Below are 27,677 nucleotides of genomic sequence, written 5' to 3' on the forward strand. Positions count from 1 at the left end.
TCGCAATTCAGGCGCGGAACCTCAGCCGCCAGGCATCGACATCACGGGACTTAGCGGCTTCTACCGGCAACCGAGCACCGACCAATCAGGGTGGGGGGTTTCTCCCGTGGCTTCCCCATTGTTTGGCGACTCAACTTCGACCTTCTTTCCTGCCCGGTTTCCCCATCGTTTCCCTTTCCCTTCCCTTCTCCCCTCATCATCTTCAGCCTTTCCACTCTATCCTCTCTTATCTCCTTCTGACGTTTTCGTCATCTCCTATACCACCTCATTCACAATGTCTGCTCCTGCTGCTTTCTCCGACATCGCCAAGGCGGCCAACGATGTATGCTGCCCTCACCACCTTTGAAATTTGTTACCTTGGAAGACAGCTTCCCGGGAAGGGATTTTCGTGCTAATCCTCTGCACAACAGCTCCTGAACAAGGACTTCTACCACAACAGCGCCGGTGAGTTCCCTCCCAAATCCTGCGCCCCTGGATTGGGTTGTTTGCTTTTTCTCTTTTTGCGCGCGACACGACTGACTCAAGTGTTACTCTAGCCAACCTCGAGGTTAAGTCCAAGGCTCCCAATGGCGTCACCTTCAACGTGAAGGGCAAGTCTGCCCACGAGGGTCCCATTGCTGGCTCCGTAAGTTCACTACCCAATTGGCGCCCTTCCACTGATCTATGGATTATAATGCTAACCATCATCCTGTTATAGCTCGAGGCCAAGTACGTTGACCAGCCCACTGGTAAAGGCCCCCGGAAACGCAAAAAACAATGCGAACATCCCTTGCGCACACCACCCGTCCCTTCGTCCCCAGCAGTGCTTGAGGATAGGTTCACGTTCATGTTTGCGTGCAGCCATGCCCCATCCCAGCGCTTCTTCCTTCACTTCATGTCCAGGATTGTGGAACATGCAGGAATGCTAATTATCCGTCCCCACCCAGGCCTTACCCTCACCCAGGCTTGGACCACTGCCAACGCCCTCGACACCAAGCTCGAGCTCGACAACAACATCGCCAAGGGTCTCAAGGCTGAGATCCTGACCCAGTACCTCCCTGCCAAGCAGTCCAAGGGTGCTAAGCTCAACCTCTACTTCAAGCAGCCCAACCTGCACGCCCGTGCCTTCTTCGACCTCCTCAACGGCCCCTCCGCCAACTTCGACGCTGTTCTCGGCCACGAGGGCTTCCTCGTCGGTGCTGAGGGTGGCTACGACGTCCAGAAGGCCGCCATCACCAAGTACTCCGCTGCCGTTGGCTACAGCGTTCCCCAGTACTCCGCTGCCATCACCGCTGGCAACAACCTGACCGTCTTCTCCGCCAGCTACTACCACCGCGTCAACGCTCAGGTTGAGGCTGGTGCTAAGGCTACCTGGGACTCCAAGACCGGCAACTCCGTCGGCCTTGAGGTTGCCAGCAAGTACCGCCTTGACCCCTCTTCCTTCGCCAAGGTATGCAACCTTTTCAGATCTTTCAGATCATCGTTAACCCCATTCTCTACAGGCCAAGATCAACGACCGTGGTGTTGCCGCTCTGGCCTACAACGTTCTCCTCCGCCCTGGTGTTACCCTCGGCCTTGGTGCTTCCTTCGATACCCAGAACCTGAACCAGGCCGCCCACAAGGTTGGCGCCAGCTTCACCTTCGAGGCTTAGATGAATTTTCCTTGTTTTCAGCACCCGCCCATGCCTAGTCCTTAGTGCTCCGATACTGCCTGATAGAGTAGATTTTGGAAGTCATTGAGATTATCGATTGATTCCTGGTTGTCTCTCGTCCGGCTGTTGGTATACGCGGGATAGGAGTTGGGAGTGGGCGCGGGGTTGTTATATGGATGTTTAGATAATAATCATGTATCACACCCTTTCAACGATAGTGTATATCAATCAAGCCTATATTTCCTTGTTTCAAGCCAAGCCCGTCTATAGTATATACACATGGGGACTCTCCGCAGAGTCGCGGGTATAGAACCAGCTATAACCGAATGCATGCCGAAGTGAACCTCCCAAGCAAGTCCTGCGCCAGATGAATGTCTATGAACCAGCCAGTTGCCCCCAATATACAGAACCAACCCAACCCACCAGGAAGAGTACTGACCACAGTCTAAACCCCGATCAACCCTCCTTCCTCCCCACCGACTTGGTAGACTTCGTCTGCCCACCGGCCCGATCACCGTTCCACACCCCCGTCATAGCGCCCGCCCCCATCAATATCCCACAGACCACAATAAACCTAACAGCCATGGCCCCGGGACTCCCAAGATACTTATCATTAATGTGCGACGCCCCAGCCATCTCCCTCGACCTCCGCTCCTGCCTCCTCTCATCCTCCCTCGTCTGCGTCCTATAATGCCCCTTTGCATTAAAATGCCACACCGTATTCCGATGAATAAATGACGTCGGATCGTCCTCTCCCCCAGCTGCTGTGCCCTTCGCACTACCACCACCACCACCACCTTCTCCACCTACACCACCAGCCCGCCTCCCAGTCCCTCCATACCCCCCATGCGCATAGAAACTCGGCGGCGGTCCACGAAACTGACCCCGCCGTTTACTTAATCCGCTGGCTGGGCGCGACCCCGCGTACGACGCCCCCTTCGTGTGCAGATTCGCGCTGTAGCTGCTGTAGCTGCCCATGGGGTGTTGGCCTGGCGTTGCTGTGCTGTGCGTCGAGGATGCATGGATGTGGATGTGGTGGTCGCGGTCGTAGATACTGCGTTTCGTGGCGTTGCTGAGGGTGTTGTAGGCGCTGGAGATTTGGGCGAATCGGTTGGAGGCGCTAGGGTCGTCGCGGTTGCGGTCGGGGTGGTGTTGGAGGGAGAGGGCGTAGAATTTTCTATTTGGATTGGGGGGAATGTGGTTAGTTTGGGGGGGTTGATGGGTGAGGGGGAAGGGATTGGGGGAAGATGGAGGTTACTTTTTGATCTCGGCTTGGGTGGCGGTTGGAGGAACGTCGAGGATTTCGTAGTAGGTTGGTTCGCGCGCGGAGGGGGAGTAGTGGGGGGTGGATGTGGTGAATGTTCGGTGGTGGATTGGTCTCGTGTAGGGTGTGTTGGTGGTGATGGTGGTGGTCTGTCGGAGGCGGGTGGCCGTGGGCCCCCGGAGACGAGGGAAGGTCATGGTTCTTTTTGAGGGTTGTGTTGTGTTGTGTTGTGTTGTGTTGGTTATTTGGGATAATTGATTACATTAGATAGAGGGTGAGGGTTAGGAGGGAATGGAAGAGGGCGCGATCGAATGGAGGGAGAGTTGGAGATTGTAACTTATCGGTGCTGGGTCGGGATAAGATGAGAGAAGGAAATCCGCCGCTCTTCGGAAGGCGGAGCTGCGTCATCGGTCGGGTTTATCTGATCTGATCTGGTGGTGGATCTTGCTTTCTACGGAGTACTTCGTAGATATACTTTGTGCTACGTTGTATTTGGTGCTATGCTTGGGTGTAGATTGTGTATCTTGATCTCGGGATATTATTGAAGATATTCATAAAGTGATTTTATGGTTTGTTCTCTTATTGTTTCTCTTGTTCTGCGGTGCTGGTGATGTATGGGTGTGCATGTATGGATGTAGGTTCATTGATGGTGGTTCTAGATGCTGTTGCTTGACATCGTCACTTTGTCCTTTTTATTAGGCCATTATGTATCTTCTATGCATACTATCCCTCTATTACTATTATTCTCTAATCGATGTCAATGGTCTAGTCAGGCAAGTTGCTGCAGGGTTCAGACGCACGCGACCAATTGCAATGTTAGCGTACACTGATACCTACACATATAGACCCCAATTTTTTGTATAGTTGGTAGCAATTAGTATGGTCAATGCATTCAAATTGTACATGCAGGTTGTACCTGACCTAGAGCTTCTCCACAGTATTAATCTAGAAACCAGCTAGGGCTCCAATCCTAACTAACCAGTTGGCGCCGCGGAACCCTGAAAACAGCCAAAAGGCGACCTTCAGGCTTGGCATTGACCGTCTTTTCCCCGACGGTTGCCGCTTTGCCCTCATTTTTCTTTCCCCTCCATCAGCCCACCACCAATCCATCCCGGTTTGCCCAGCTTTTCAACATGGCTGCCCAGGCTAGCGAGAAGCTGCAGAAGCTCGACCGTAAGTCACTGAACGACTCCCGTTGCTGATCTCCGAACCCTCCTCTGCCATCCGCTTGCAGTAAGCTGATAAGATTTCCCCGCTCGCTCTCTAGTCAACGGTCAAAGCGGCGACGCGAAGGCGGACGCCCCTGCCGCTGGTCAAGCACAAGCCGGAGAGGCGGAGGACGACTCCGATGATGATGAAGTAGAGGATGGAAATGCTGCCGGCGAGGGTGCAGCCAGCGGAGGTGCGCTTTCTCTCCACGGATACCAACCCCTCGGGCCAATTCCAGAATTCTCCCCGCACTGACCAAATCCGCGGATGTGCAGCCGCCAAGAAAAAGAAGAAGCGCAAGTCCAAGAAGAAGAAGAAGGGAGGCGCCAAGGTCCAGTCCTCTCCTCCGCGCGTTCCCCTGTCGACTCTGTTCGCCGGCAAGGAATATCCCGAGGGTGAGATCGTCGAGTACCTGAATGAGAATTCGTACCGCACCACCAACGAGGAGAAGCGCTACCTCGACCGCATGAAGAATGACTTCCTGCAGGAATACCGTCAGGCCGCTGAGGTGCACCGTCAGGTTCGTCAGTATGCGCAAAAAACCATTAAGCCTGGTCAGACCCTCACGGAGATTGCGGAGGGTATTGAAGAATCCGTCCGTGCCTTGACTGGTCACCAGGGTCTTGAGGAAGGTGATAACCTCAAGGGTGGTATGGGTTTCCCCTGTGGTCTCAGTATTAACCACTGCGCTGCCCACTACACCCCCAACGCTGGCAACAAGATGGTGTTGCAGCAGGGTGATGTCATGAAGGTCGATTTCGGTGCCCACATCAACGGCCGTATCGTCGACAGTGCTTTCACCGTGGCCTTTGACCCGGTGTACGACCCTCTCTTGGCGGCCGTTAAGGATGCTACCAACACTGGTATCCGCGTATGTCTACAGTTTCTATCCTAGTACCGGGTGCTTGGTTACTAACAGCTTGATGTAGGAAGCGGGCATCGACGTCCGCATGAGCGACATTGGTGCCGCCGTCCAGGAAGCCATGGAGAGTTACGAAGTTGAAATCAACGGGACCATGTATCCCGTCAAGTGTATCCGGAACCTCAACGGTCACAACATTGACCAGCACATCATTCACGGTGGCAAGAGTGTTCCCATTGTCAAGGGTGGCGACCAGACCAAGATGGAGGAGGGTGAAGTGTTCGCCATTGAGACCTTCGGTAGTACCGGAAAGGGTTACGTGAGAGAGGATGTAAGTTGTCGACATTTATTGGCCAGATATTATTCATTTGCTAACTGATATGAAGATGGAAACCTCTCACTACGCTCTGATCCCTGATCACAGTCAGGTTCCTCTGCGTCTCTCTTCGGCGAAGAACTTGTTGAACGTCATCAACAAGAACTTCGGTACTCTTCCCTTCTGTCGCCGTTACCTTGACCGGTTGGGCCAGGATAAGTACCTCCTTGGGGTGAGTAATTCCTCTGCTTCGTAATGTGTCAATGCTAACCTGGTGCAGTTGAACAACCTGGTCTCGTCCGGAATTGTCCAGGACTACCCGCCTCTTTGCGATATCAAGGGCTCCTACACTGCCCAGTATGAACATGTACGTCTTTCTGCAGCTCTCACGATATATAGACATACAGCTAACCAGACAACAGACGATTGTCCTTCGACCCAATGTAAAGGAAGTCATCAGTCGCGGCGACGACTACTAGGTTGCACTATCTTTGGTCGAGGGTTTAGGGATTGTACCACTTCAATTAGCCTTATTTGAAACGAACCAAGTATATGAAATGCATGTTAACTATTGACCAATGATGCCGATGATTATGTATAACTTTCACCGAATAGTAAAAAGCGTAGATGAAATCGGACCATCCGTGGACCCGGGTAGCCCCACGTGGAAAGCATCCGCTCCGAAACTCACGTTGTTCTGTTCCTTGCGCTCTCTCTCATCAGCCCATTTCTCTCCCACACTCTCTTCTTCCTTCCTCCTACTCCTCAGTCGCAGTCATCTATGGCGTAAATTGCCACTTGGAAAGTCTGTCATTTCGCCCCTACTCGTCCCTCGCTATGTCTTCGTCCGTCGTCGAAGCCACCGCGGATGCCTCACCGCATCTCCGCGTGTCCGCATCCAAGGGCCAGGCTGCGCAAGCTACCCCCAATAAAACAGAGCCTTCAACCAGAATCGATCCTCCAGAATCCTCCGCTGTCGATGATCACTTCTTTTGGACATACACAGAGGAGCCGCATCGCTCCAGACGACAAGCCATTATCAAAGCTCACCCGGAGGTATGCACATACTTCTCCGTGGCCTTTTCCGCCAAATAATCATTTACTGACATCCTCTGCGCTTCCTTCAGGTCACCAAGCTCTGCGGACCAGAGCCCCTGACCAAATATGTCGTTCTGGGCGTCGTCTCTCTCCAGGTCCTCTGCGCCTACCTGCTCCGCAACACCTCCATGTTCGACTGGAAATTTCTCGCAACTGCATACGTGATCGGAGCCACCTCGAACCAGAACCTCTTCCTCGCCATTCACGAGATCTCCCATAACCTCGCCTTCCGGTCTGCCATGGCCAACCGTCTGCTGGCCATCTTCGCCAACATCCCGATCGGTTTGCCCTACAGTGCTGCGTTCCGGGTACGTCGGACCACCAAACCCCAGAAGAAGCATATAAAACAAGTATACAGGAAGCTAAAGCTAACCCCTCCCGCTTCACAGCCCTACCATCTCACCCACCACAAGTCCCTCGGCGTCGCCGGCCTAGACACCGACCTTCCCACTGCCGTCGAAGCCTTCCTCCTCGACTCTCTCCTCGGCAAGGCCTTCTTCTGCACCTTCCAGATCTTCTTCTACGCCGTCCGCCCCATGTTCATCTACAGCCCTCCCTTCACCTCCATCCACGTCCTGAACCTAATCACCCAGCTCACCTTCGACTACGCCCTGACCAAGTTCTGCGGCGGCTCCCTCCAACCCCTCCTCTACCTCCTCCTGAGCTCCTTCCTCGCCGGCTCTCTCCACCCCTGCGCCGGCCACTTCATCGCAGAGCACTACTTCTTCTCCCAAGTTGGCCACGGCACCGAATCCATCCAAGAGCAAAAGAATAACCAGAAGAAGCCCCACCCTCTTGACTCTCTTCCCCCACCGGAAACCTACTCCTACTACGGCCCCCTCAACTTCTTCACCTACAACGTGGGCCTGCATAACGAGCACCACGACTTCCCCGCGATCCCCTGGACAAGATTGCACGAGCTCCACCGCATCGCTAGCGAATTCTATGAACCTCTCCCCTGCCATCACAGCTGGGTATGGGTGATCTGGACGTTCATTCTAGATAAGAACGTCGGCATGTGGTGTCGGGTTAAGCGTGCGCAGGGCGGTCGTCTCGTCGGTGGTGGCGGCGGACGCGCGGGTGAAAGCATCTCGGCTTCGTCGGCTGGTCCGGAGGGGGAATCGGGAGATGGGTGGAAGGAGAGTGAGATTCAGAATTGAATTGGAATATCGTCTGTTTTTCTCTACTACATGTTGTATGTATCATGTGTACCGTGTGGACGGTATCGATTGTTTGATTGTTTTGTTTTGATGACCTGTGACATACTATACTAGAGATGATATCCCATGGCTTTGTTGTTTCCATGATGAACTAATCGACTGTTCTGGTGCTGGTACCTGCTGTCGATTATATGCTGGGGATCGATTGATTGATTTTATTTACTTGACATGATGATGTCATCTATTTATCTACTTATTTGACAAAGTACATGTGACATAGTTGATTATGATTTAGATTGTGTATAGTTACTTTATCAGTATGCGAAAATCAATTAATCATTTGTTGTGTTTTCATCGCTGAGACAACTTTTCCGACATACAAGTACACAAAAACGAGCAATGCAATAGACATTTCAATGGCATCATCATGATTAGCTTTACTGCCTGACTGACTGAAACTATGGACGCGTGCATTCGTCTAAACGGTTATGTCGCTGGGAACACAAGACTGGGCAAGGAGACTTTGAAAAGGGAGACAAAAGAATAATAAAAGGAAGAGAAGAAACGCTGGGATAGAGTCAGGGGTTAAGGCATCCGACCAATTGAAAAGTTGCAAGGGCAGAGAAGATGGGCCCACGCATGGTCATTCCATGGAACGGATAGAGCCACCCCTGCCTCCCATCTACTGCATCATCTCATCACAGCCGCCGGGAGCATTTTTCGGACACTGGGGTAAAGGTTGTGGTAATAAAAAATGGAATGGAAAAAAAAAAAAAAAAAAAAGGAAAAGAAAAGAAAATGTCAAGTGAAAGGCCGTACCGAGGTGCCAGATAAGCCAGCTGTGAACGGAGCGGCAAAATGATAAAATAGTAGGTATCACATGGATACCAGCATTGCCGATGTCGACAAAGCTGTTGAAGGAAATTGGACACTCCAGAAGAGAATACAGTTGGTCGATAGAAGCGGATGGCGGGTAAAAGATGCTAAGAAAAAAGAAGAGCAAGCGAGCGCGGAGCACAAAGAAGACGACTCAAAAGACTGGGAAATTAAAAGAAGAAGTATGCGATCAGGAAGCTGAGGAGACACAAGCCAGCGACCATCTGCACTGGCACGCCTGCCTCGGCAGATTGCGGCTGTTGCTGCACCAATGGCGCCGGCGCCTTTTCGGTTTCACCTCCGATCTTCCGCTGCCTCAGGCCCTGATCTGCCAGCTTCTCCTTCAGCGCCAAAATCTGAGCATTAGCCTCGGACAATTGGGCTTTCAGATCATCGCTTGAACTTGCTGCCCCGCCCATCATGGCCGACTTTGTAGACGTGGCTGGGCTCTCAGCAATCGCTTGTGGGGTCGACACTTCCCGCTTGGGCTTATCGCTGAAATCTGGCGGTGGGATCGGTGACGTGTCGTTAGCGCTTTTAGCAACTGCTGCAGCAGGTGTCTGGAAGTTTGCATTAGGAGAGGTGTAGGCTGGGGGTTCTTCTTCCGGCATAGTCTGAATAGATCAATTAGTTATCCGATGGCTGGAGATCCGAAAAGGGGTCGGTGAGGGGTTACTTACGCCATTCGTTTCGGTGACTTGTTCGGCAGCTGAGGAATCATCTGCAGGCAGCCAGTTCACACGGATCTTGCGTTCTTGAAGCGAGGCCTTGGAAGATTTCTCGAACTATGGGTTATGTTAGATCGCAACCGGTGGGGACCACCATAAAATCACACTTACAATAGAAGTAACATTGGCGAACTCCATATCACGAGTGACGGCAACAGTCTGGACTAGGAACTTGTCCTTGCACTTGGCATCATCTGCGGGTTCTTCCTTCATGGCCTGGAGCAGAACTATCAAGACCGTCAGACATTGCGCAACGTCACCAATCCAACGAAACACCGTTAAACCAACCTTGAACGTCGACATTCTTTCCAGGGTCTATCCGGCCCGAGTTCGGGCGAACACAGTAGCTATTCCATGTTAGACCGTTGTTACAACGATACTACTAGTAGTATGTCGAGTGACGAAGGGGTGTGGCCACGTACTGTTTAGGGGCAGTCGTTTTAACCTGGAGGGAAAGTCGTTGTTAGTTAAGGCAAATCAGAGATGTTCAGGGAAGTCGATATAACGAACCTTGAAGACCACCGGCTCAGCGTTGTCATTCTTCAGGTGCAAGATCTGGCACACCTCACGATCGAAGGGGCCTGGGGATTTAGTCAGCTTCGGATAGTTTCAGGAGGGCAGTATATAGATAGATTCAGGGCACCACGTACGCTTGAATCCCAACTCGGGGGGCTCGAGAATAATAGACATGTTGGATAGAGGGTGAAGAGTATGTCACACAGGAAGGAAAGGGATGCGCGGATGGAGTAGTGTACAGAAGATGGTCCCAGCAGTGCGGGAGAGGGTGGCCCTTAGAAAGTTAGAATGAGAGTGCGCCGAGGAAAGAGGATCAGTCGCGAGGGAGGACAGCAGCAGGACCCGCCGAAGAAATAGATACCTAACGAAGACTGGATGATAAGGAGGGAACTCGGTCAGAAGTAGTCAACAACAAAGTGGATGCCAACCACGAGGCAGAATGATTAACTGTTCAGGCGCAACTCTCCGTTTCGGGGGGAGCGAGACGGAATCCAGTTGGTCTCGCCGTCGCAACTGCTGGTTGGACCGGGGTGCTGACTCAGCTACGGCCACGGGGGCACTGGTCAGGTGATGTCATCACGGGGTCTGGCAATGGCCGTTTGAGCCTCGTTTCAAGCCAGCAAAGTACCTGCAGGAGTGCCGGCAATCTGCATCCTCTCCATCTCTGCTTGCTGTCTTCAGAAACCAGAGACGGGCTACTGCCGAACAACGCTCACTGCGGTCGCTGTCGGCTTCCATTGTCTAGACTCCATCCACTCTCCATTTGCTCCGTACCTTATTTACTACGGAGTACTCCTGTCGGTTCTGGGTCCTGACTCGGGATCCACTATAATGACATCGTCTAAAAATAATCAATCAAATGGTTCGAGCTAAGTGTCCACTATCTCTAGAGATGGGCGGATGTCTTGCATACCATTAGCCTTCTTTTCTTTTTAGTTTGAAACGGAGATTTTCCAGTTGTCACATTGCAATAGGGTGATTCCCTCTTTCCAAACACTTTTGCCAGCTGGTCAATCTTGAATCACGACTCTATTCAGTGACTCAATACGAGGCTATCTTGTCGGTTCGTTTACTGTACAGCTCTAACCAGGCACGCCATCACACCGAACTTTTGAAGATTAGCAAATTTCATGGGTACCAAACTTAAATGCTGAAGTGGGCTCTAATGCCAACAGTGATCCTCGATCCGGGGCGCCCTATGCGCTTACTTTCCAGGATTTGCGCCGATCGTGCTGCATAGCTGTTGTTCGCCAGACACCATGCAACCAAGAAGCCATAGGTACCCAATCTCCCAGATTGGTTTATGACGGCTGTCAGGCGCCAATATCACATATCTTGCGGAGCCCATTGGTCGATCTAACTTATACTGTCTGCTCTATTGTTTCTCGGGGCCTGTTGAGGCATTTTCAGAGTCGCATCATAGGTCGGCTCTGTCGGCAGACTAGCCAAGCCGAATGATTGGCAGCTAACCACAGCTTCTTCTTGATCACTGGCGATACATCGTTTAAAGATGACGGGCAAGTGAGTGTTTTACAAATCCTGCACGATCGAGACATCAGCTGCGACTCGTGCATCCAGATATTCATAGGGCGTTTTGTCTTATTGGAGCTAACATAAGCGCTGTAAAAGTACAACGGTCTTCATATGATCCTGAATTGTAGAACTACTTCTGTGCGAGTAGTGTCCTGGGTGCGATTTGCTATCTTATTCCAGCCCGCACGCGCTCGATTGTAGGACTTTGGACATAATATCAATCCTGAACTGGATTCACAAATGTCCACAGACAGTGACTGGCAAAAGAGAAACATGTAGACCTTCTCCAGCTGTCCGAGCTCCAGAGAAAGGCTGGAAAGGTCCAGAACATTGGTGTACCTGATGCCGCTTGGGGGCGGCCTATCTGGGCGGCGGGACATTCCGCAGCCGGCCATCTATCACTCAGCTCAAGCTATCGATACGTCACCCGCGAGCCCAGCTCTTCCCAACGCTCAAACATTTCCCCACTCTATCGTCGCTTTCTCAAGGCGCCATATTTGTCTATAGTTTTCATCAACTCCGGGCGATATCATATTTACAACTCGACCTGTCGGTTACCGAGCAAAAACGATCCCTTTACCCCGCTCTTGAGACTCTACCACCACCTCACCCTCTCCGAATTCACAGGCAGTGTCACCATGGCCTCTTCCGATCTGGACCAGCTCATTGAAATGGGCTTTGACAAGGAAAGATCAGAAATTGCAGTGAAGAAGGGCAACGGCAGTATGTTACTCTCAAGCCCAGCTACAGTGTGTCGACCGCTGACAGTCTTCTGTAACGCTTTGCAGTTCAAGGTGCTCTCGAATGGCTGGAAGCAAACCAGGATAAGTCACTGGAGGAAATTAAAGAAGAGGAGAGCGAGGAGGGCCCTGCACTTCAGCCGGGAGAGGAAGCTCGCAGCTTGGTGTGCAACGAGTGTGGCAAGAAGTTCCGGAGCCATGCACAGGCGGAGTTTCACGCGTCTAAATCCCAACACGTTGACTTCTCCGAATCAACCGAAGAGCTTGCTCCTTTGACTGAAGACCAAAAGAAGGCAAGGCTCGAAGAGCTTAGACAGAAACTAGCGGAAAAGCGGGCGGGACAGTCAGAGCAGGACAAGATTGACAAGAAGAGGAATGAGGTACGGATGGTTTCGACTACGATTGGAGTTTAATTGCTAATCATATCCCAGGAAATCCGCAGGAAGGCCACCAAGGACTCCCAGGACGTTAAAGAAGAACTCCAGCGAAAGCAAGCGCTGAAAGAAGCTGAACAGAAGAAGAAAGAGAAGCTAGCAGACATCGAGGCCAAGAAACGCGTCAAGGCTAGGATTGAAGCTGACAAGGAAGAGCGGCGCCTGCGGGCTGAACGAGAGAGGGCTGAACGTGCCGGTGTAGCACCCCCTGCTCAGCCTGCACCAGCCCCGGCGGCCACCACGTCTGGTCCCGTGGCCTCGAAGCCCGCTTCGGCCTATACGGAAACCCGCTTGAGATTCCAGACATCGAAGGGAAATATCATGAAGACTCTCCCAGTGACTACCACGCTCTTTGAGGTCGCTGCAGCTCTGCAGCGGGAGGACGGAATAGAAGTACACAGCTTTGCGCAGAACTTTCCCCGGAAGGTCTTCGATGCGGAGTATTTCGGCGAGTCCCTGAAGGACCTGGGCCTGATCCCTAGCGCAAGTCTTGTTGTCCAGTGATTGCGCCTATATGGTGCTTTTTAGCGGAGCCAATCTAGAGCTTAAATGACGATATCCAACAAATCACCAAATAAGTGGTGATGAGGTTCGTAATGATTTTGTTTGTGCCTTAAAAGCAAGGCTCGCATGAAGAATGTTATAGAATGCCAGCATCGCATTAGCACAGCACGGAAGCTGAGAAGTAACCGAAATAATCATAAGCATAAATCTAGCTAAGAATTTACCTTATCGATTCTGGACCTCCTGACTTTAATTCCAGTAGGTTAGGCAGTCATTCCATGAGTGATACATTACAGGCAGCTATATCATCACGTGATGACGTGATAAGGCGTGTCGGCATCGATCACGCGTCGACACGCCTAGAGCTAGCATGTTTGACTGTCATTTACTGATTAACTGTCCCACTGGCGGCTTTCAATGACCGCCCAGTCTGATAAATCAGTATCCTTACTATAATAATGCCCGCGTAAGTAAACTCGGTGGCCCCGTTTCTCCTCCTCCCTCATTCGCCTCAAAAGGTTAACCGCGTCTCCAGTGTTGGCGACCAGCACCGAGGGAATCCAGCGTCCATCATGATGCCCAACTCCACTGGAGCGATCACCGCGAATCCATTCGAAGAGCCACAGCGACGAATTAATGAGTACACTGCCCAGGAAATCGCGACTTTGCAAGCTCGTCTCGATAAGAAGCTCGGTCCCGAATACATCTCTTCCAGGCCTGGGGCTGCGGGACAGAGAGTACACTACCTGTCGGCTGATAAATGCATCAACCTGGCAAATGAAGTTTTCGGGTTCAATGGCTGGTCAAGCTCAATTCAGAACATTCAGATTGATTTCGTCGAGGAGAGCCCGAACACTGGGAAGATCAGCCTGGGTCTATCTGTCATTGTGAGGGTGACTCTGAAAGACGGCACATATCACGAGGTAGGCATCACTGTGTTGCAGCGAGCTTGCCTGGACATTGACGCTAAGCTTCGACTGGTATCAGGATATCGGTTACGGTCACATCGAGAACTGTAAAGGAAAGGCTGCTGCTTTCGAGAAGGCTAAGAAAGAGGGGACAACCGATGCTCTAAAGCGGGCTCTGAGGAACTTCGGCAATGTCCTGGGCAACTGTGTCTACGACAAGGACTATGTCTCGAAGGTCACCAAGGTGAAGACTGTACCGGTATGTGGTCATTATGCGGGCATTCTATTCACGGCACTGACACGCCCTAGGCTAAATGGGATGTCGACGAGCTGCACCGTCACCCAGACTTTGTTCCCAGGAAAGAACCCGTAAAGCCAAAGCCCAGTCCCGAAGACGATGATCTACCACCTCGACCAACGGACGTTGGCAAGAACAGTAGCCTCGACGACTCAATGGCATTCGATGGCGACGGGGAGTTCGGAAGTAAGTACAATGGCATGTCACGATCGTTTACAACCGCTAACCTTGTCCTTAGGTGACCTATTCGATGAAGCCGACTTTGGGGTAGGCGGATCCGGCAACCCAGACGAGGTAGTACTAGGACCAGAAACACAGAAGCAACCACCGACGCCTTTAAACGGGCCCAACGTACCTCGACAGCCATTCAACAACAACGCTCGTGCACCAATGAGGCCCAACCCAGCCATGGTAACGCCATCCAAGCCGGAACGGCCCTCCAACCCAGCACCTGGTGCCAGACAAAATCCCGCTCAGCCCTTTAACAGCAGACTCAACCCTTCCGCAGCCCAAAACCAGCCCGCACCTCAACGACAATCCATGCCTCCTCAAGCTCCCCAGCAAAACCTCCCCAACAACCGGATGGTCCCACCAGCACAAGCAGGTGCCGCCGCATCAAACATAAGCGGTGCCGTGCCTATCAAACGTGAATTCGGGGCACCCACCACCAACGAACCCCCCAAACCCCAAGACACATTTCCCGGCACGCCCTCCGCATCATTCTTCTCAGCTCGCGCAGTCGACCTCCTCCGCGACAACCCCAACGGGATCCCATCCGGAGCCCCAGTCTTCGACCCACACGCGGAGAGTCCCTCAATCCGCAAGACCGCAGGCATCGACCACAACAAGAGCCTTCCAGTCTCTAGACCCATGCTCGCCGGAACTGGCGCCGCCTCCCCAGCAACAAACAACTCCCGAGACTTCGTCAACCCATCTCAAGATATGAACCGCAGGATCGGTGCCCCTGGTATGAACAGCCCCATGAGCAGACCTATGACCACATCATCTTACCGGCCCTTAACACGGCCCAACATCAATGCCCCGGGCGCAGCTGCGGCCGCCAATCGTGCATCTACACCGGGTCTTGCCCCGCAGAACATGAACGGAAAACGACCTCCCTTGTCTGATGTGACGAATGCCTCGAACCCGAGTGGCGGCAGCGGGCCTGCTCCACCGGTAGGCGTTGAGAACGACCCGAAACGACCTAAGATTACCCCGGGTGGTGCTGCTGCGCCAGCGCCGCCGCAACAGCCGCAGCAGCAGCAGTGATGATATGCTGCTATATTACAGTATCATTTATGATAAGGTCTAGTCTCGGTATTCTTACAATGCGTTATATCTATTCATAGGGACGGCGTTCAGGGATGGGAATGGGGAATGGAATGGATATTGGCGGAATGGTATGGATGTTGTATCTTTTGTCATAAGATGGTTGAGCTAGCTTGTATCGAAGTTCTTGACCATCTTCTTCTACTTCTATAGTGACGCGAAGATAATCTACCTAGATTAGCCGTATTCCTTTCTTACCTTAGTTGAATCGGAGTACATGAGCCACAAGACACTTACGTAACTACATGAAGTGTTGACAAAATTACTATAAAGCAACCCATTCCTGATTTAGTATTCTATAATAGTTAAAAGACAGCAGCAACTACTCCCTTCTACCCTAGTCCCTAATTCCCATCTAGCCAACCAACCAACCTAACAATCAATCAATCAAAGAATACCTACAAATTCCCTCTCCCCTCCTGCTCCCTCTCAAACGCCTCAAACAAACTCCTAAAATTCCCGGCCCCGAAGCCATCAAACCCCTCTCTCTGAATAATCTCCAAAAACACCGTCGGGCGATCCACCACATGCTTCGTGAAAATCTGCAGCAAATACCCACCCTCATCGAAATCAATCAATATATTATATTTCTGGAGAAGGTTGATGTCTTCGGCTAAGGTTATGTTCGCGGATGCGAGGCGCGTGCGCATGTTAGCGTAGTAGGTGTCGGGGACGGAGAGGAAGGATACGCCGCGGGTGGTGAGGTTCGTTACGGCTTGAATGATGTTCGGGGTGAGGAGGGCGATGTGTTGGCAGCCCGGGCCGTTGTAGTATTCTACGAATCTGGCGAATGTCAATCGATAGTCCCCTGGGAGGGAGGGGGTTGTTGTTGTTGGGGAGAATGAAAGGGAAAGTTTGGGGAGGGGGGGGGGGGGGGGGGGAGGGGAGGGCGTACTCCTCTATTTGGGACTTTTTGAGACCGGTGGCGGGCTCGTTCATGGGCATTTTTATGATTTCGTTGGGCGAGGCCATTACGATGGAGCGCATTGCGGAGTATTCGGAGCACATTGCTTTGTCGTCGACGGTCCAGTAGCGGTGGAAGTTTAGGGCGTCTTCGTAGCTGGTGGTTGTGTTAGTGTATAGTATGAAAGGTGTTATGGGGATGGGAGGTAATGCTTACTACTTCACGATGCTGTCTAGGCCATTCCAGCCTTGATTGCCCACGCAGTGGTCGATTTCGATCACGTCAATCTCGGGAAGTAGATCGTTCAGTCGATCCTGGCCGGATACGGCTTGGTATCCGGGGAGGAAGATCCCTTGATACGCGGATCTGTTGATCAGCGTATGTGCTGTGTCGCCGTAGGTCTGGATCGTGGCGGAACGGACCTCGCCGCTGTCATCTTTGAGGAGTTGTGGCTCCTGGATGGAGATGGCACCGTGCTGGATGGCGTGTTCCCAAACGCCAGTGACATCGTCGACGGCGAACGCAACGTCTTTGACGCCATCGCCGTGCTTGGTGAGGTGTGCATGGATCTCATCCAACTGCTGACGGTCTGCGCCTGAGGCCCGCTTGTCCCACGTGTTGTTGGGAGAGGTGATGGGAGCTGTGAGAACGAATCGGGCGTTTCCGTTGGTGACAACGTACGAACAGCTTAGGTGGGAGCCCGTTTCTGGTCCGCGGTAGGCAACGATGCGGAAGCCAAATTGGGCGACGAAGTAGGTCGCTGCTTGACGGGCATTCCCGACATACCATCTGATGTGGTCGAAGCCCGTATAGTTGGGATTGATGTTGTGAAGTACGGCGTTATTGCCTACCTGTGGTTGACTCTCGTTGGACGGCATGATGAGGTCTTGAGTATACTGATGCTTTGGTTGCACGACTTGACAGTTTTAGTTTTTAGATGCTGTAACGGCGTCACATATTCAGGTATCTGCCACGTTTGTTAGTTCTGGGTTACGTGTACATGCTCTCCGCCTGTAGGAATGCACACCTGTGGGTGCATGCATCGCCGCAGTCAAGTTTATCAAGGGTGACGCAAGATCAGCCTTCTTTGTGTGCGCGATGAAGTACTGTCGGCTTGGAGTACGAATGTAGCACTGGCTCGTTCAGTTCTTGGCCGCTTCACTGAGATTTTCAACATATGGTAGTGTCGTAGGTATATTCGCTTTTTGTATCTTGCGCCGAGGACACTCTCTTTATCATCGGGAGGCAAATCAAGAGAAGTGTGACATGCAAGGCTCGTCACATCCATCCGGCTAGTATCTTGATTGTGACGATATAATGAGTATGCTGTTGATCGTCAAGATTAGGTTTGGATCCAATCACGGAGAAACAAGTTGCCAGCAGCCTTTAAACTGGAGGCTCAAATCACATCCTTCCTCATGTATACTCCCAAACCTAAAACCTGCGTCACGTAAGCGTGGCCGAGCAAACACCGGCTGAGGACGAACTTCAGCCATCTCAGCTCAACAGGGTAGCATCCGGACGATATGACGCATTACAATGAGCAACACATGGCGCAGAACATGACCATGTCCTTCTGTAAGTAGACAGCCGGGGACACGGCCCATGGAGCATCGTGCCCCAGTCTTGGACTAGTCCTGCACATGCAAGTTCCCAGACTCGACCCCTGAAAGGCACGATGACTGCCGAACTCAACATGACCAGTCACTTCATAGTGCAAATGCGTGCTGCCACCGCAAGCACGTACTATTGTTGCGCTGTCCTACCTTGCACTAGCCACACGCAAAGCATTGCATGAATAAATAAACCCACTTACTCCAATAGTATCAATAACCAAAGGTACTATCACTTTCGCTATGCAATAAACTGAGTCATTCATATATACCATAGAATGTGATATGTGACAGGAACGGAAAAGAAGATCTACAATGCCAACCGAACGGCAGACTTGAACTATAACCGCCCACATGTCAGTAAAAAGGTACGCATGATAATGCCCCTACCAAAAGGGGAGGGAGGCAGAAGCAGGGAATAAACACAAACCGGAATAATCTGCGCCTTGTCCATGTCCCACACTCCACTCTTCGTGTAGATATCATTCCTGAGGAGCGCCTCGGCTTCCTCCTTGGTCTCCGCCAACACCATCATCATGCTTCCTTGGAAGGACATGGATTCGCCTTCTGCGGGGTGCTTGTCGAGCATTGCGCCTTGGGTGGGTGAAGAAGTCAGTAACGGAGAAGCAGAAGAAAACAGGGAGTGTGGCAACTATGATGTACCTCCCGCAACCACAGAGCCGGCTTCGACGAGGGGCTTGACTCCTTCCAAGTGTTGACTGTTCGGTGAAGCCGGTGTTGTCAGTGTTGAGGACTAGAATGAACAGGTGAGGGGTAGTTCTTACGGGCGAACTTCCAGTCGCTTGGCCATCATTCCCGGCTTGTCCGGGAGGATGCAGAGAAATTCGTTCTTGGCAGGCATGGTGTTTATGTTTTCGTCTTTAATGATACGCAACCAGAAAGGTGTAAAGAGTGGTGAGAGGGAAAACTGAGGGAAAAGTCCGGCAAGACGAGAGATCCGATGGCGGGAAGTGGAAGCGGGGAAAATGTGGGGAGCAGGAGCAGCACTTATCCGGTGGATCACCGACTATTCCTACTATTAAGACTTATGACTACTCTTACGTTCCTACTACCGCTACTAGCTTATCGGTTTTACAATCATAACAAGCCCACCAGATTGTAGCCTATATATGTATGTACATGGACGCCAAGCACCATGGCCCTGTTCATCTGCCTCTTTCATCGACCTCCCTGAGCTACGGTATAGCTCATCCCAAATACGGTCAACTGCTCTAACTGCGGATGATGCGTCAAGCAGACCCCGCGAGATGAGCAATAGCTTCAGAGCACCATGCCGGTGAAAGGAGCCCATGGCTTGGGCCTGGAAGAACAACGTAGGCTCCAACCAGAGCCCGCTCACTCGCTCTCTATGAGCTTCCAATACCGCTGAACACTGTCCCCGTAGCGCCAACAAAATCAGACATAACCCTAGCACGCAATACAAAGAAAGACTTAATTACCGGCGTCGTGAGATATCCGTCCCCGCGTCCGAAGAAATGCAATCACGAAAGATAAAAAGGAAAAAATTGAAGAAAAAGGATTCAATAAAAGCGTTAAGAGGAAAGCCTCCATGCAAAGAACCGCTGCAAGGGCTCGGATGTACACGGGAACGGGGTATTCAGGCGTCAAAGGATGAGATGTGGCAGTAGGTGTACCACTCAAACTGCGGGGAAATGAGAATCAACTCAGGAATGCAGCTAGTATGCCTTGCGGCCTCCGAGGTTGCCAGGCTTCTCATCCGTGTCAATGTGCCAGACGACATAGTTCGGAAGACCGTACACCTGGTAACCAGCACGCTTGGCCATGCGGGCGAATCCCTCGGTTTCAGCCTGATTCTCGAAAGCGTAGGCCGGGAAGTTGATGCCAGTCCGGTGAACATCAGCCTTCACGAGGATGTTGACACCGCCGATACCGTCGAGCTCAACTTCCTCATCCTTGTTCTTTCTCCAGTCACCCATGCCAACCAGGTAAGTCCGGCCAGTGTCGTATTCCTTGTAGCCTTCAGCCAGAACAGTATCCGGGTCAAGAGTCTGCCGAAGCCGGCGTCCCTTGTCCGATTCGATCCACGAGTTGTAGTCAACTGCAAGAATTAGCAATGCGAGGATTGTGAAGGGAAGTTTGTATACATACATCGACCTTCGACATCAACACCATCCCGGTAGCGATGGAACCAGATGTCTGCGACGGGGTTAGCACCTTGAAACGTGGTAGTCATAGAGGTGTTGCAACGTACTTGGAACCAGTATATCCCTGTCGTGAGCAATGAAATCTTCAATGATGCTATCAGGGCTGTCGAAGATGTCAACATCTCTCCAGTAGACCCAAGAGTGATCAGGCTTGAGAGCCGAGTAGAGCAGGTAGTTGCGGGCGCGACCGATAGCCTTGCGACGCGGGCCTTGAGCAGCAAAGGAGTGCCTGTCCTCGACGTTCATCTCGACATCAGCCCCAAAGTCCTTCTGCACAATTGTCGCGCTACGGAAAGCAATCTTCTCATCCACCTGGTCCTGGATCCGGGACAGCTCGGCGGTAAGAACAGCCATGGTGTCGTCACTGCAATCACCAACGAGGAAAGCCAGGTCAATGAGGTTGTGAGGGTACGTCAGCTTGTAGAGGAGATCGAAGTAGTTGACCAGATGTTCGGATGCGTCTCTCAGAGGGGTGAGGATGAGCACCCGCTCAGAATTCGAGATGGCCTGGGAGGTAGACTTGATGGGGTTGAGGTCGACGGTCTTGATGCTCGAGGAGTTCACTTCGTAGGCAGCGTGATGGTTGAAGAGGACAGGGGTCTGTGTGTGCGCGGTCCACTCGACCATTTCGTTGATGCTCATTTCCATCGGCGATTTTGAAGGGCCATAGCAGTAGAAGCTACATGCAGCCGTTAGCGTTTTCTGGTCGCGTGCCTGCAAGTCGTTGCCAGGGACCGGGTGTCGCGGGCAGCCCTGTCAACGTCGAGTCAGGTACTCACCTCTGCATCTCCGACGCTGACTTGCTGATGCCACGCCATAGTAGGACTACAAGACCAGTGATGGCCAATGAGACCAGAAAACGGGTCCGTGTGACCAGGAACAGAACAGCCCGCCATGGAGGCAGCCGTGCTTTGGCAGACTTCCACGTTACACCACCCTTGGGGAGCAACATCTTCGCGACGGGGGAGAAAAAGGGGAAATAAGATTATGAGTTGGCCAGGAAAGCGAGCAGAATGGTCTCGCTTTTCGTAATCAGAAATCGTCGACGCCTACAGCTAGGCGACGATTTCTGGGGATGGGGGATGTCTATCGCTGGGACACCAGAGTCCAGGGAGATCGATCAATCTGTCGTGGAGCGGACAACACGATGCAGAACGGGCGGCGGAAGAGACGGACCGTCCGGGGAAGGGAAAAGGAGCGGGTTTCGACGCGATGTAGATAATGGCAGGGACGATCACACACAATCGAGACTGGAATCTGACGGATCGAAGGCGTCGACAGGGGAGGTCAGAGTTGATGATGCGATATGGAGAAGGGGGGGTGTGGAAGCCAGCGATCGCCCGGGGCAGGAAAAAGGGTAGGGAAAAGGCTGGCTGCGGGAGCGTGGTGCGGCACCGGAGGGCCCCAGCAAAGAAGGGAGTAGGTTTCAAACGAATGTGAGAAGCAGACGATGAACGATCAGGACACAAAGTGATCCGACCAGTTCTCAGTCAAGCGACACAGAGAAGTCCAGGGGAGGATAAGATGAATGGAATGGTCGTCGACAGAAGAGAAGTTCCAGGTTGACAGGGAAGATTCGACCCGCCGAAGTTCCAGCCAGACTCAAAGTCCAGTTGGCCGCTTCGGGATTGGCCCGCCGCTTTTAATTTTTCTTTTTTATTTATAGCCGCGGGTGACTAAGGAGACCCTTAATCAGCTGCATAACCCTCATCCACGGCATAAAATCAACGACCGAGCTGCACTATGTATCACTACTACTACTACCCACATGTGTACTGACATATCTACTCGACTCTTCAGAAGGTCTACTACCTCATGCTTGAAGGAGTCACCCACTACTCTGTGCTCCATCTGAGTTTACTTCTTTTCTCATTATTTATAAGAATATTTTCATGGTCATCTCGCTCTATGCTGATAGTTACAAAAATTCACCCCATGGGAACCGAACCCTGAAAAATAAACAAAAGACATCACAAAAGAAATACCGAAATCAGTCGTGTATGTATAGTAAAGCGGAAAACGAAAAAATTCAACCCAATAAAACTGTCGCCACAATGCTCCAGATCCTGGCCAGTGAACAAGATAATTATAGCCTTCCCCAATATGAACATGGAAGAAAGATTGTACAGACACCAAATAAAACCATCCGTCGTAAATGCCTAGAAAACGCTCTTTGCCTTTTTCCTTCTTTTCTTCCTCTCAAATGATGTACACATTGCGCCTTTTCCGTGTTCGGTAGGAGAGATGCGCAGGAAAGCTCAAGTCCAGTGTGGACTCTATATCAGACGGTAAACAGATCACGGTGCAGGAGACATCACTTGTCCCAAGTATATGTCGATGACGAACGCTCTCGCTATGCCAGAAAACACAGTTTAAATGAGATGAAAAACAAATTCGGGCTGCACAACAGCCACTCTAGGAATGGACTCAAGGAGAATCATGACAAGGTTCCCTCAGTGCTCGTGAAGGAGGCAGATGCACCAATTCATGGCGACGGGATGATGGATTGACGCCGTGATACAGGCACTGAGTGAGGTCCGTGTGCGAACACAGGCGAAGAGGACCGTGTGATAGAAGGAGTGTGGGTGAGGTATGTATGTCCGAAAGTGAAAGCTGGCGCTGTGGGATGGGACTCAAGCCGAGAGGACTCAGGGCTGCTGGCAGCAATCTCGTCGCAAAATACCCGCAACCCAGGGAGCATGTTACGTGGCTTGGCCTCGGCGTGATGAATGATCGGCTGAGAAGTCAGGGGCTCGCTTTTGGGCGATCGGAACATGTGCTCGTATGACTTCAACTGAAGCTCGAGCGCTTGGTTGCGCTCCTCCAACATCTGGTTCTCTTGCTTCAGACTTTTGATCTGCTGCTGGGCAGTCTGGTTCTGCTGCTGAAGACTGGAAACCAACTGCTGCAGCTGCATGCAGCGGATCTGGGGCTCCAGTTTCTCGGACAGTTGACGAGGCATCTCATTCTCCTGGCGGATCAAGTGGATGATGATCAGGAGCATGAAGTCGATGAGGAAGATGGCAGCTTGAACAATATGCTCCTTGGACTCTGGTAGGCTCTTGGAAGGGTTCCAGCCGGCGCGCTCCAAGAAGAAGTCATGGATGCGGCTGTCTAGCTCACGGTGTAGCTGGCTGAGGTTCTTCCGTCGGTTTCCCTCCGCAATTCTGTGCTTTTCTCTCTGGTCGTCTGAATCCGCAGAGACCATGCTTTCCTTGCGCTTTCGCCCGCAGAGCTGCTGCAACGGCGGCTTGCGGTTAATGTGCTTAGGGGCGATGAGGTTCAGGAGTTCTGCGGGGGAAAGCTCTTGCGGCCAGTCAAAGGCCTTTTGGGACTGGACGGACTCTGGCCAGGAACTGTCGGCGGAGGTTGCTGGTGATGGGGGAGTCACAATGTGTTCCGCTTCAGGCCACGGCGACCTAACGGGGAAAGCGTCCTGGGAGCTTGGAGAGCTGGTGGCACCGATGTTGGTAGTGAACGGGTCGAAGGGGCCCCGGGGCAAGGGCTCCACGCGGGGGAGCGGGGGCAAGCGGCGGTCCTCGCTCATGTCTGCCGTGCTGGATGCACTGGAGAGGGAACGCACACTGTGGGGAGCATGTCACGTCAGATGCTGCATCTGTCGGCAAGGCTCAAAGACAACTTACGGGAGAGAACGGCGAGAAATGTCGTCAGCCATGGTGTTCATGTCTTCAAACATCATGGTGCTGAGGGTTCTTGCTGCAGGTAAGATGAAAGACGTGGCGCTGCAGCTAGAGAGCTGTATGTCTGAGGTTTGTCTGTATGCACTGCAGGCAGGAGGGGAAATGTCTCTGATATGTATGTCTGCACCGGCGCGGGATGATTAGGCGTGAAGTAAACAAACCACACAGCCAAGAAGTATATAGAATAAGCTTCAAGGGGGAGGAGCAATAATAGGGACCACAAGGGATGATGATAGTAAATGAGAGTTCAGTGGCAACAATGACGCTGATACAATCAAGGGGGGAAAGAGGAGGAGGGGGGGTTTCTAAGGATAGAAGTAAGACAAGAGGAAACAATCAGGATAATCCACGAGGAACTGCTGAGATTTGATGATGAAGAACACAATGCTTCTGGCAGAGCAAGACGGGAGGATCCGGCTGCATGTTTTATATGTTAGAAGCCGCAGGTGAGAACGAGGAGAGGGGAAGGAGGAGGCAATGGATGAGGAAGTCGACGAAGGAGGGAGTGGGGAAAGACCAGAAAGAGCAGCAAAAGGACGCCATTGTGGTGGCGCGCTCAGACGTGCAGTTTGAGCTGGCAATGAACTGCATCGGAAGAGGAATGCGAAGGGTTGAGAGGATGCGAATAGTACGGAAACAGTAGTGAGTGTGTGTGTGAAAGAGGGAGAGAGAGAGCATTCGGGATGTATCACCAAGTGCTTTCTTGGGATCCTCCCCAGAAGCTAAACGGATTAGCTCGATCTGCGACTGCCTCAACAAGGAAATGGAGCATCGACGATGACATACAGATAGATGGTTTGATGGTGGTGGAGTCGTTGGATTCTCCATTTTTATTTTTCTTTTTTCTTTTTTTTATTTTTACTTTTATTTTTCATATTTTATTTTTACTTTATTTTAATTATTATTATTATTATTATTATTTCTTGTCTTCTTGGGATACTATTCCTTGTGTCTACTACTACTTCCCTGCTTCCCCTACAGATTATCTGCAGCCTCCATCTCCATCTGGACCTTCTCCTTCTGCGCCGCTTCCTCTTCTGGTCATCGCCTCCACTGCTTCATCATCCTTCTTCCCTCAACCCCCCCCCCTCATCCTACTTCTTCTGCTTCCCTTGCTCCCTCACACCCATGAGGACACGCGGGGATGCATGAACAAGCTTCCGGCAAAGTTCGACAGCCCATCAACTAGTACTTTTCATTTTCACTTTCCATAGTACTCCCTCCAACAGAATGGGACATTGCTCTATCAGAAATGGGCACAGACGCGAGGCAAAGCACCGGATCGACGAATCAACGTGCCATGATCCCGATGAACAAGAAGGAGAGTCGGATTGGGGATCGCAGACCCTTGATTTGTCACCGCTGCAGCGGTTTTCGATCTACACGGGGCGAAGAAAGGTATCGACTCCCCTTGCATTGCGGTCATCAATAGTCTGTTCGGGCCAATGGCCATGGTCCGTCCACCCAGTGTCCACTTCGGATCCTGGACCCAGGCGGCGATGCATCCGCGAAACTCATAGCGTCGAGGCATAAAACGTTCCCGTCGTTTGGACAAGCGCGGACTGGTGGCTGTTACAGGTGTGGGAACTAGCTCTGCGGCGCTTATCCGTCTGGCCAGTTCGAACACTGGCCCAATTCCGAACCGGACAAGGTGCTGAAGCCATGGAGAAGCAAATTTAAACGTCAAATTATAGGGAACAGATCGGATCAGCCATCCGGGCCATCCATTTGGAGGGTATCAAAAGTCGTCTCGATCGCCTCGATCTTCCCAGACTCAGTGCCACTATAGACTACACACCCCCCTCCGTATATACTACTATGTATAGCACATGGTCTGCACGGGATCGAGGGCAAAAGTGAGGCCCACGGGAGCAGTCCCGGCCCGATCTTGTGTCTTTCTCGTCTTGACCTGCGGCCCATATGAGGGCATCTGGCCAGGAAAAGCAAAAGTACCAATAAAGGGTCATGAACGCCCAGAGTAAGAATGTACTATACATAATGATCCGATGCACAGGCAGATGCAGGTTCCCCGAAAGCAGATCATAGCTTCGGCAGGAGGTGGAATAGGACCTAATAGCACGAAGCAAGGACTTCTAGGAAGGAAGCCAAAAGTACCTGGTACCTGAAAGAGCTGTGTGAGGAGACCATGGATCGACCTTTGTCAGATGGGAGGCAATGAGCGGCCGCATTCTGTCACGAGTCTCCACGGCTCTAACCTGTCTTCGCTGGTTACGAGTGAGGCGATTCTCCTTGGTGCATACGACAGAGCCATTGTCTCCATGAGAACCTCGTTTAGCCGGGCTTTGGAATCATAGAGTGGCCTTGTCTATAATAGCACAGGTTATTACCGAATGGGCCCGAACGAAGGGGTCAAAACTCGGACAGAGTTGGGATCATCCACAGCCGACGAAGGGCCCATACGCCTGGGTCACTGGGAGATCCCAGCGACCAGGATGTGACGGCTGTCAGACCCAATTCTGGACTGCTTCTTTTCTTGGTGCAGGCTTGGTGTAGTCCGTCGCAATAGGCTGGCTTAGACCTGGGCAGGGGATTTGGAATGCCGTCGGACGTCTCCAACAGACAGACGCTATGAGGAGTTGTTTCGGAAAACTCCACCAGACTATCGCGTGAAGAAGCGTGAGGGAACCCCATTTCCAGGTTTACATTGAGGAGTGCCCGCTCGTTGGAACCGTGGTACGGTGGACGGGAATGCAATCAGTGAATGGAAGATCCCCCGGGGAAAGGACACGACTCTCTTCACTGGGAGAGAGCAGACCCCGAGGGCGTCAGTGGAGAAAGGAGGGCCGGCGATACAGAGTAATGGGGTACCAAAGCCAAGAGCCATATGAGGAGAACGCGACCAAACAGGACAAACCTTATCCCGAGTTCGCTGATAGATGGCAATCAAGGCGGCGGCCGGATCAGATCTGTCATATTCAGGTGCCCCCGGATCTGAGGATGCGGCATGATGAAGGAACAATGGATCTTCTAGCTCCAGCCACGCCCAGGCCGCCCCACGTTGAGAGAGTTGAAGGAGGAATGTGGACGATCATTATCTTGTGCGCCAAACGATGACTATCTACCAGCCTCCCATATGGTAATGGCTTGGGGGAAGTTCCGAGGGCGGCGTGGACGCCATGAGAGTTGAATGATCAATTAACTAACATGGTTAGGGTGGACTCCGTTATTCCCGGAGAGGCAAGTCCTTTGCCCTAGTAGCCGAGGATGACGATGGCGCCTTTGAACGTTATCGCTACACTTAGCCGCCCTTTCTTCAGCAGACGGCGCCGCGCGGCGATAGCGAGGATTGCCGCCGATGGTGTTGTTAGACCATATCAACGAGTATGTCCGATCGGTTTTGCCCCCTCAAAACTACCAATAGTACCATAGTGGAGGCCCCAAAGTACCAAGCTCCATAGTGGTGAGTTGGCAGTACATACATCCACCAGAACAAAGTCATGAAACACTGGACACCAGTTGAAAGAGTACCACCCCTGCTCGATCAGAAATCGCTCGCACGCAGTGGACGCCAGGCACGAACTCACTCGTAAACTCTCGCTGAACCTATGTCCATAGATGGCATATGTGCTTGCGCTCCTACATGCTCCCCCGGCTCACGGGCCCATGGACTAAAACCTTAGAAAATTGCCCGAAGGACACTCACTTGACAAGTTTCGCTTATTTTCCGAATTATCGGGGCCTGGAAGCATCGATAAGTGCCAATCTATTGGTTTCAACCAGGGAATCCCCAGCAGCGACGGAAGGGCAGCAATCCATCAATAGAGAGGCAGAGTGAGCGGCTGAAGTGAACCTTAAAGTGTCCATGAGAGATCCATAGCACGATTTACTAAGTACGGGGAACCGGTT

General features: G+C 52.0%; 12 protein-coding genes across 12 annotated transcripts; 5 read left to right on the plus strand and 7 right to left on the minus strand.

Annotated features, from left to right (window-relative positions):
• Positions 1 to 274: 274 nt before the first annotated feature.
• On the plus strand, positions 275 to 1,631 carry BO88DRAFT_330982 (porin; the record flags this gene model as incomplete). The annotated part of the gene is made up of 5 exons (XM_025702656.1): positions 275 to 322; positions 411 to 444; positions 537 to 625; positions 698 to 1,429; positions 1,482 to 1,631. The coding sequence occupies 5 exons, from the start codon at positions 275 to 277 to the stop codon at positions 1,629 to 1,631; spliced, it is 1,053 nt and encodes a 350-aa protein (XP_025567707.1).
• A 456-nt stretch (positions 1,632 to 2,087) lies between these two features.
• BO88DRAFT_484774 (DnaJ domain protein) lies at positions 2,088 to 3,338 on the minus strand (the record flags this gene model as incomplete). The annotated part of the gene is made up of 2 exons (XM_025712300.1): positions 2,890 to 3,338; positions 2,088 to 2,808 (listed from the first exon to the last, which is right to left on the minus strand). The coding sequence occupies exons 1-2, from the start codon at positions 3,090 to 3,092 to the stop codon at positions 2,088 to 2,090; spliced, it is 924 nt and encodes a 307-aa protein (XP_025567708.1). The 5' UTR covers positions 3,093 to 3,338.
• A 648-nt stretch (positions 3,339 to 3,986) lies between these two features.
• Positions 3,987 to 5,870, plus strand: BO88DRAFT_401495 (methionine aminopeptidase 2). Its single transcript, XM_025705856.1, has 7 exons — positions 3,987 to 4,068; positions 4,163 to 4,297; positions 4,380 to 4,975; positions 5,034 to 5,297; positions 5,353 to 5,514; positions 5,563 to 5,649; positions 5,705 to 5,870. The coding sequence occupies exons 1-7, from the start codon at positions 4,029 to 4,031 to the stop codon at positions 5,759 to 5,761; spliced, it is 1,341 nt and encodes a 446-aa protein (XP_025567709.1). The 5' UTR covers positions 3,987 to 4,028; the 3' UTR covers positions 5,762 to 5,870.
• Positions 5,871 to 6,005: 135 nt separating this feature from the next.
• BO88DRAFT_401496 (sphingolipid delta(4)-desaturase family protein) lies at positions 6,006 to 7,891 on the plus strand. The gene is made up of 3 exons (XM_025705857.1): positions 6,006 to 6,338; positions 6,410 to 6,688; positions 6,770 to 7,891. Exons 1-3 carry the CDS (start codon positions 6,120 to 6,122, stop codon positions 7,538 to 7,540), a joined length of 1,269 nt encoding a protein of 422 aa, XP_025567710.1. The 5' UTR covers positions 6,006 to 6,119; the 3' UTR covers positions 7,541 to 7,891.
• A 576-nt stretch (positions 7,892 to 8,467) lies between these two features.
• On the minus strand, positions 8,468 to 10,128 carry BO88DRAFT_108131 (putative integral ER membrane protein Scs2). The gene is made up of 8 exons (XM_025701247.1): positions 10,022 to 10,128; positions 9,795 to 9,934; positions 9,655 to 9,725; positions 9,567 to 9,589; positions 9,433 to 9,491; positions 9,256 to 9,371; positions 9,097 to 9,201; positions 8,468 to 9,030 (listed from the first exon to the last, which is right to left on the minus strand). The coding sequence occupies exons 2-8, from the start codon at positions 9,832 to 9,834 to the stop codon at positions 8,587 to 8,589; spliced, it is 858 nt and encodes a 285-aa protein (XP_025567711.1). The 5' UTR covers positions 9,835 to 9,934; positions 10,022 to 10,128; the 3' UTR covers positions 8,468 to 8,586.
• Positions 10,129 to 11,831: 1,703 nt separating this feature from the next.
• On the plus strand, positions 11,832 to 13,069 carry BO88DRAFT_441022 (UBX domain protein; the record flags this gene model as incomplete). Its single annotated transcript, XM_025709842.1, has 3 exons — positions 11,832 to 11,916; positions 11,982 to 12,313; positions 12,365 to 13,069. 3 exons carry the CDS (start codon positions 11,832 to 11,834, stop codon positions 12,869 to 12,871), a joined length of 924 nt encoding a protein of 307 aa, XP_025567712.1. The 3' UTR covers positions 12,872 to 13,069.
• Positions 13,070 to 13,255: 186 nt separating this feature from the next.
• On the plus strand, positions 13,256 to 15,389 carry BO88DRAFT_380790 (RAD52 DNA repair protein RADC). Its single transcript, XM_025704550.1, has 5 exons — positions 13,256 to 13,337; positions 13,407 to 13,794; positions 13,859 to 14,038; positions 14,089 to 14,263; positions 14,316 to 15,389. The coding sequence occupies exons 1-5, from the start codon at positions 13,330 to 13,332 to the stop codon at positions 15,344 to 15,346; spliced, it is 1,782 nt and encodes a 593-aa protein (XP_025567713.1). The 5' UTR covers positions 13,256 to 13,329; the 3' UTR covers positions 15,347 to 15,389.
• A 360-nt stretch (positions 15,390 to 15,749) lies between these two features.
• On the minus strand, positions 15,750 to 17,457 carry BO88DRAFT_441024 (4-hydroxyphenylpyruvate dioxygenase family protein). Its single transcript, XM_025709843.1, has 4 exons — positions 17,338 to 17,457; positions 16,527 to 17,277; positions 16,302 to 16,466; positions 15,750 to 16,189 (listed from the first exon to the last, which is right to left on the minus strand). The coding sequence occupies exons 2-4, from the start codon at positions 17,186 to 17,188 to the stop codon at positions 15,805 to 15,807; spliced, it is 1,212 nt and encodes a 403-aa protein (XP_025567714.1). The 5' UTR covers positions 17,189 to 17,277; positions 17,338 to 17,457; the 3' UTR covers positions 15,750 to 15,804.
• A 663-nt stretch (positions 17,458 to 18,120) lies between these two features.
• BO88DRAFT_108272 (uncharacterized protein) lies at positions 18,121 to 18,893 on the minus strand. The gene is made up of 4 exons (XM_025701249.1): positions 18,709 to 18,893; positions 18,587 to 18,642; positions 18,354 to 18,517; positions 18,121 to 18,263 (listed from the first exon to the last, which is right to left on the minus strand). The coding sequence occupies exons 1-4, from the start codon at positions 18,783 to 18,785 to the stop codon at positions 18,234 to 18,236; spliced, it is 327 nt and encodes a 108-aa protein (XP_025567715.1). The 5' UTR covers positions 18,786 to 18,893; the 3' UTR covers positions 18,121 to 18,233.
• Positions 18,894 to 19,427: 534 nt separating this feature from the next.
• On the minus strand, positions 19,428 to 21,314 carry BO88DRAFT_108270 (ANP1/MMN9/VAN1 family protein). The gene is made up of 4 exons (XM_025701248.1): positions 20,889 to 21,314; positions 20,157 to 20,788; positions 20,054 to 20,101; positions 19,428 to 20,003 (listed from the first exon to the last, which is right to left on the minus strand). The coding sequence occupies exons 1-4, from the start codon at positions 21,059 to 21,061 to the stop codon at positions 19,621 to 19,623; spliced, it is 1,236 nt and encodes a 411-aa protein (XP_025567716.1). The 5' UTR covers positions 21,062 to 21,314; the 3' UTR covers positions 19,428 to 19,620.
• A 1,280-nt stretch (positions 21,315 to 22,594) lies between these two features.
• On the minus strand, positions 22,595 to 23,809 carry BO88DRAFT_330022 (putative HLH DNA binding domain protein; the record flags this gene model as incomplete). Its single annotated transcript, XM_025702618.1, has 2 exons — positions 22,595 to 23,675; positions 23,754 to 23,809. The coding sequence occupies 2 exons, from the start codon at positions 23,807 to 23,809 to the stop codon at positions 22,595 to 22,597; spliced, it is 1,137 nt and encodes a 378-aa protein (XP_025567717.1).
• A 2,020-nt stretch (positions 23,810 to 25,829) lies between these two features.
• BO88DRAFT_401504 (uncharacterized protein) lies at positions 25,830 to 26,509 on the minus strand. Its single transcript, XM_025705858.1, has one exon. It carries the CDS (start codon positions 26,460 to 26,462, stop codon positions 26,181 to 26,183), a length of 282 nt encoding a protein of 93 aa, XP_025567718.1. The 5' UTR covers positions 26,463 to 26,509; the 3' UTR covers positions 25,830 to 26,180.
• Between the last annotated feature and the right edge of the window lie 1,168 nt (positions 26,510 to 27,677).

This window comes from Aspergillus vadensis (genome assembly GCF_003184925.1).
Source record: "Aspergillus vadensis CBS 113365 unplaced genomic scaffold BO88scaffold_2, whole genome shotgun sequence".
NCBI classification, from domain to species: Eukaryota; Fungi; Ascomycota; class Eurotiomycetes; order Eurotiales; family Aspergillaceae; genus Aspergillus; species Aspergillus vadensis.

Excerpts from the sequence above, each read along its gene's own strand:
- BO88DRAFT_401495 (XM_025705856.1), top strand. The coding sequence starts at position 4,029 with ATGGCTGCCCAGGCTAGCGAGAAGCTGCAGAAGCTCGACC. Across the intron at positions 4,069-4,162 it reads GAAGCTGCAGAAGCTCGACC|TCAACGGTCAAAGCGGCGAC; the intron begins GTAAGTCACTGA and ends CTCGCTCTCTAG. Across the intron at positions 4,976-5,033 it reads CTACCAACACTGGTATCCGC|GAAGCGGGCATCGACGTCCG; the intron begins GTATGTCTACAG and ends AGCTTGATGTAG.
- BO88DRAFT_401496 (XM_025705857.1), top strand. The coding sequence starts at position 6,120 with ATGTCTTCGTCCGTCGTCGAAGCCACCGCGGATGCCTCACCGCATCTC. Across the intron at positions 6,339-6,409 it reads TTATCAAAGCTCACCCGGAG|GTCACCAAGCTCTGCGGACC; the intron begins GTATGCACATAC and ends CGCTTCCTTCAG. Across the intron at positions 6,689-6,769 it reads CCTACAGTGCTGCGTTCCGG|CCCTACCATCTCACCCACCA; the intron begins GTACGTCGGACC and ends CCCGCTTCACAG.
- BO88DRAFT_108131 (XM_025701247.1), bottom strand. The coding sequence starts at position 9,834 with ATGTCTATTATTCTCGAGCCCCCCGAGTTGGGATTCAAGC. Across the intron at positions 9,202-9,255 it reads TCGCCAATGTTACTTCTATT|TTCGAGAAATCTTCCAAGGC; the intron begins GTAAGTGTGATT and ends CATAACCCATAG. Across the intron at positions 9,031-9,096 it reads AAGTCACCGAAACGAATGGC|ACTATGCCGGAAGAAGAACC; the intron begins GTAAGTAACCCC and ends TGATCTATTCAG.
- BO88DRAFT_380790 (XM_025704550.1), top strand. Across the intron at positions 13,795-13,858 it reads AAGACGGCACATATCACGAG|GATATCGGTTACGGTCACAT; the intron begins GTAGGCATCACT and ends GACTGGTATCAG. Across the intron at positions 14,039-14,088 it reads CCAAGGTGAAGACTGTACCG|GCTAAATGGGATGTCGACGA; the intron begins GTATGTGGTCAT and ends GACACGCCCTAG.
- BO88DRAFT_441024 (XM_025709843.1), bottom strand. The coding sequence starts at position 17,188 with ATGCCGTCCAACGAGAGTCAACCACAGGTAGGCAATAACGCCGTACTT. Across the intron at positions 16,467-16,526 it reads CTAGACAGCATCGTGAAGTA|CTACGAAGACGCCCTAAACT; the intron begins GTAAGCATTACC and ends CACAACCACCAG. Across the intron at positions 16,190-16,301 it reads AAAAAGTCCCAAATAGAGGA|ATTCGTAGAATACTACAACG; the intron begins GTACGCCCTCCC and ends GACATTCGCCAG.
- BO88DRAFT_108272 (XM_025701249.1), bottom strand. The coding sequence starts at position 18,785 with ATGCCTGCCAAGAACGAATTTCTCTGCATCCTCCCGGACAAGCCGGGA. Across the intron at positions 18,643-18,708 it reads AAGCGACTGGAAGTTCGCCC|TCAACACTTGGAAGGAGTCA; the intron begins GTAAGAACTACC and ends TTCACCGAACAG. Across the intron at positions 18,264-18,353 it reads ACAAGGCGCAGATTATTCCG|TTCAAGTCTGCCGTTCGGTT; the intron begins GTTTGTGTTTAT and ends GGGCGGTTATAG.
- BO88DRAFT_108270 (XM_025701248.1), bottom strand. The coding sequence starts at position 21,061 with ATGTTGCTCCCCAAGGGTGGTGTAACGTGGAAGTCTGCCAAAGCACGG. Across the intron at positions 20,789-20,888 it reads TCAGCGTCGGAGATGCAGAG|CTTCTACTGCTATGGCCCTT; the intron begins GTGAGTACCTGA and ends GGCTGCATGTAG. Across the intron at positions 20,102-20,156 it reads CAGGGATATACTGGTTCCAA|ACATCTGGTTCCATCGCTAC; the intron begins GTACGTTGCAAC and ends ACCCCGTCGCAG.
- BO88DRAFT_401504 (XM_025705858.1), bottom strand. The coding sequence starts at position 26,462 with ATGGGGTTCCCTCACGCTTCTTCACGCGATAGTCTGGTGGAGTTTTCC.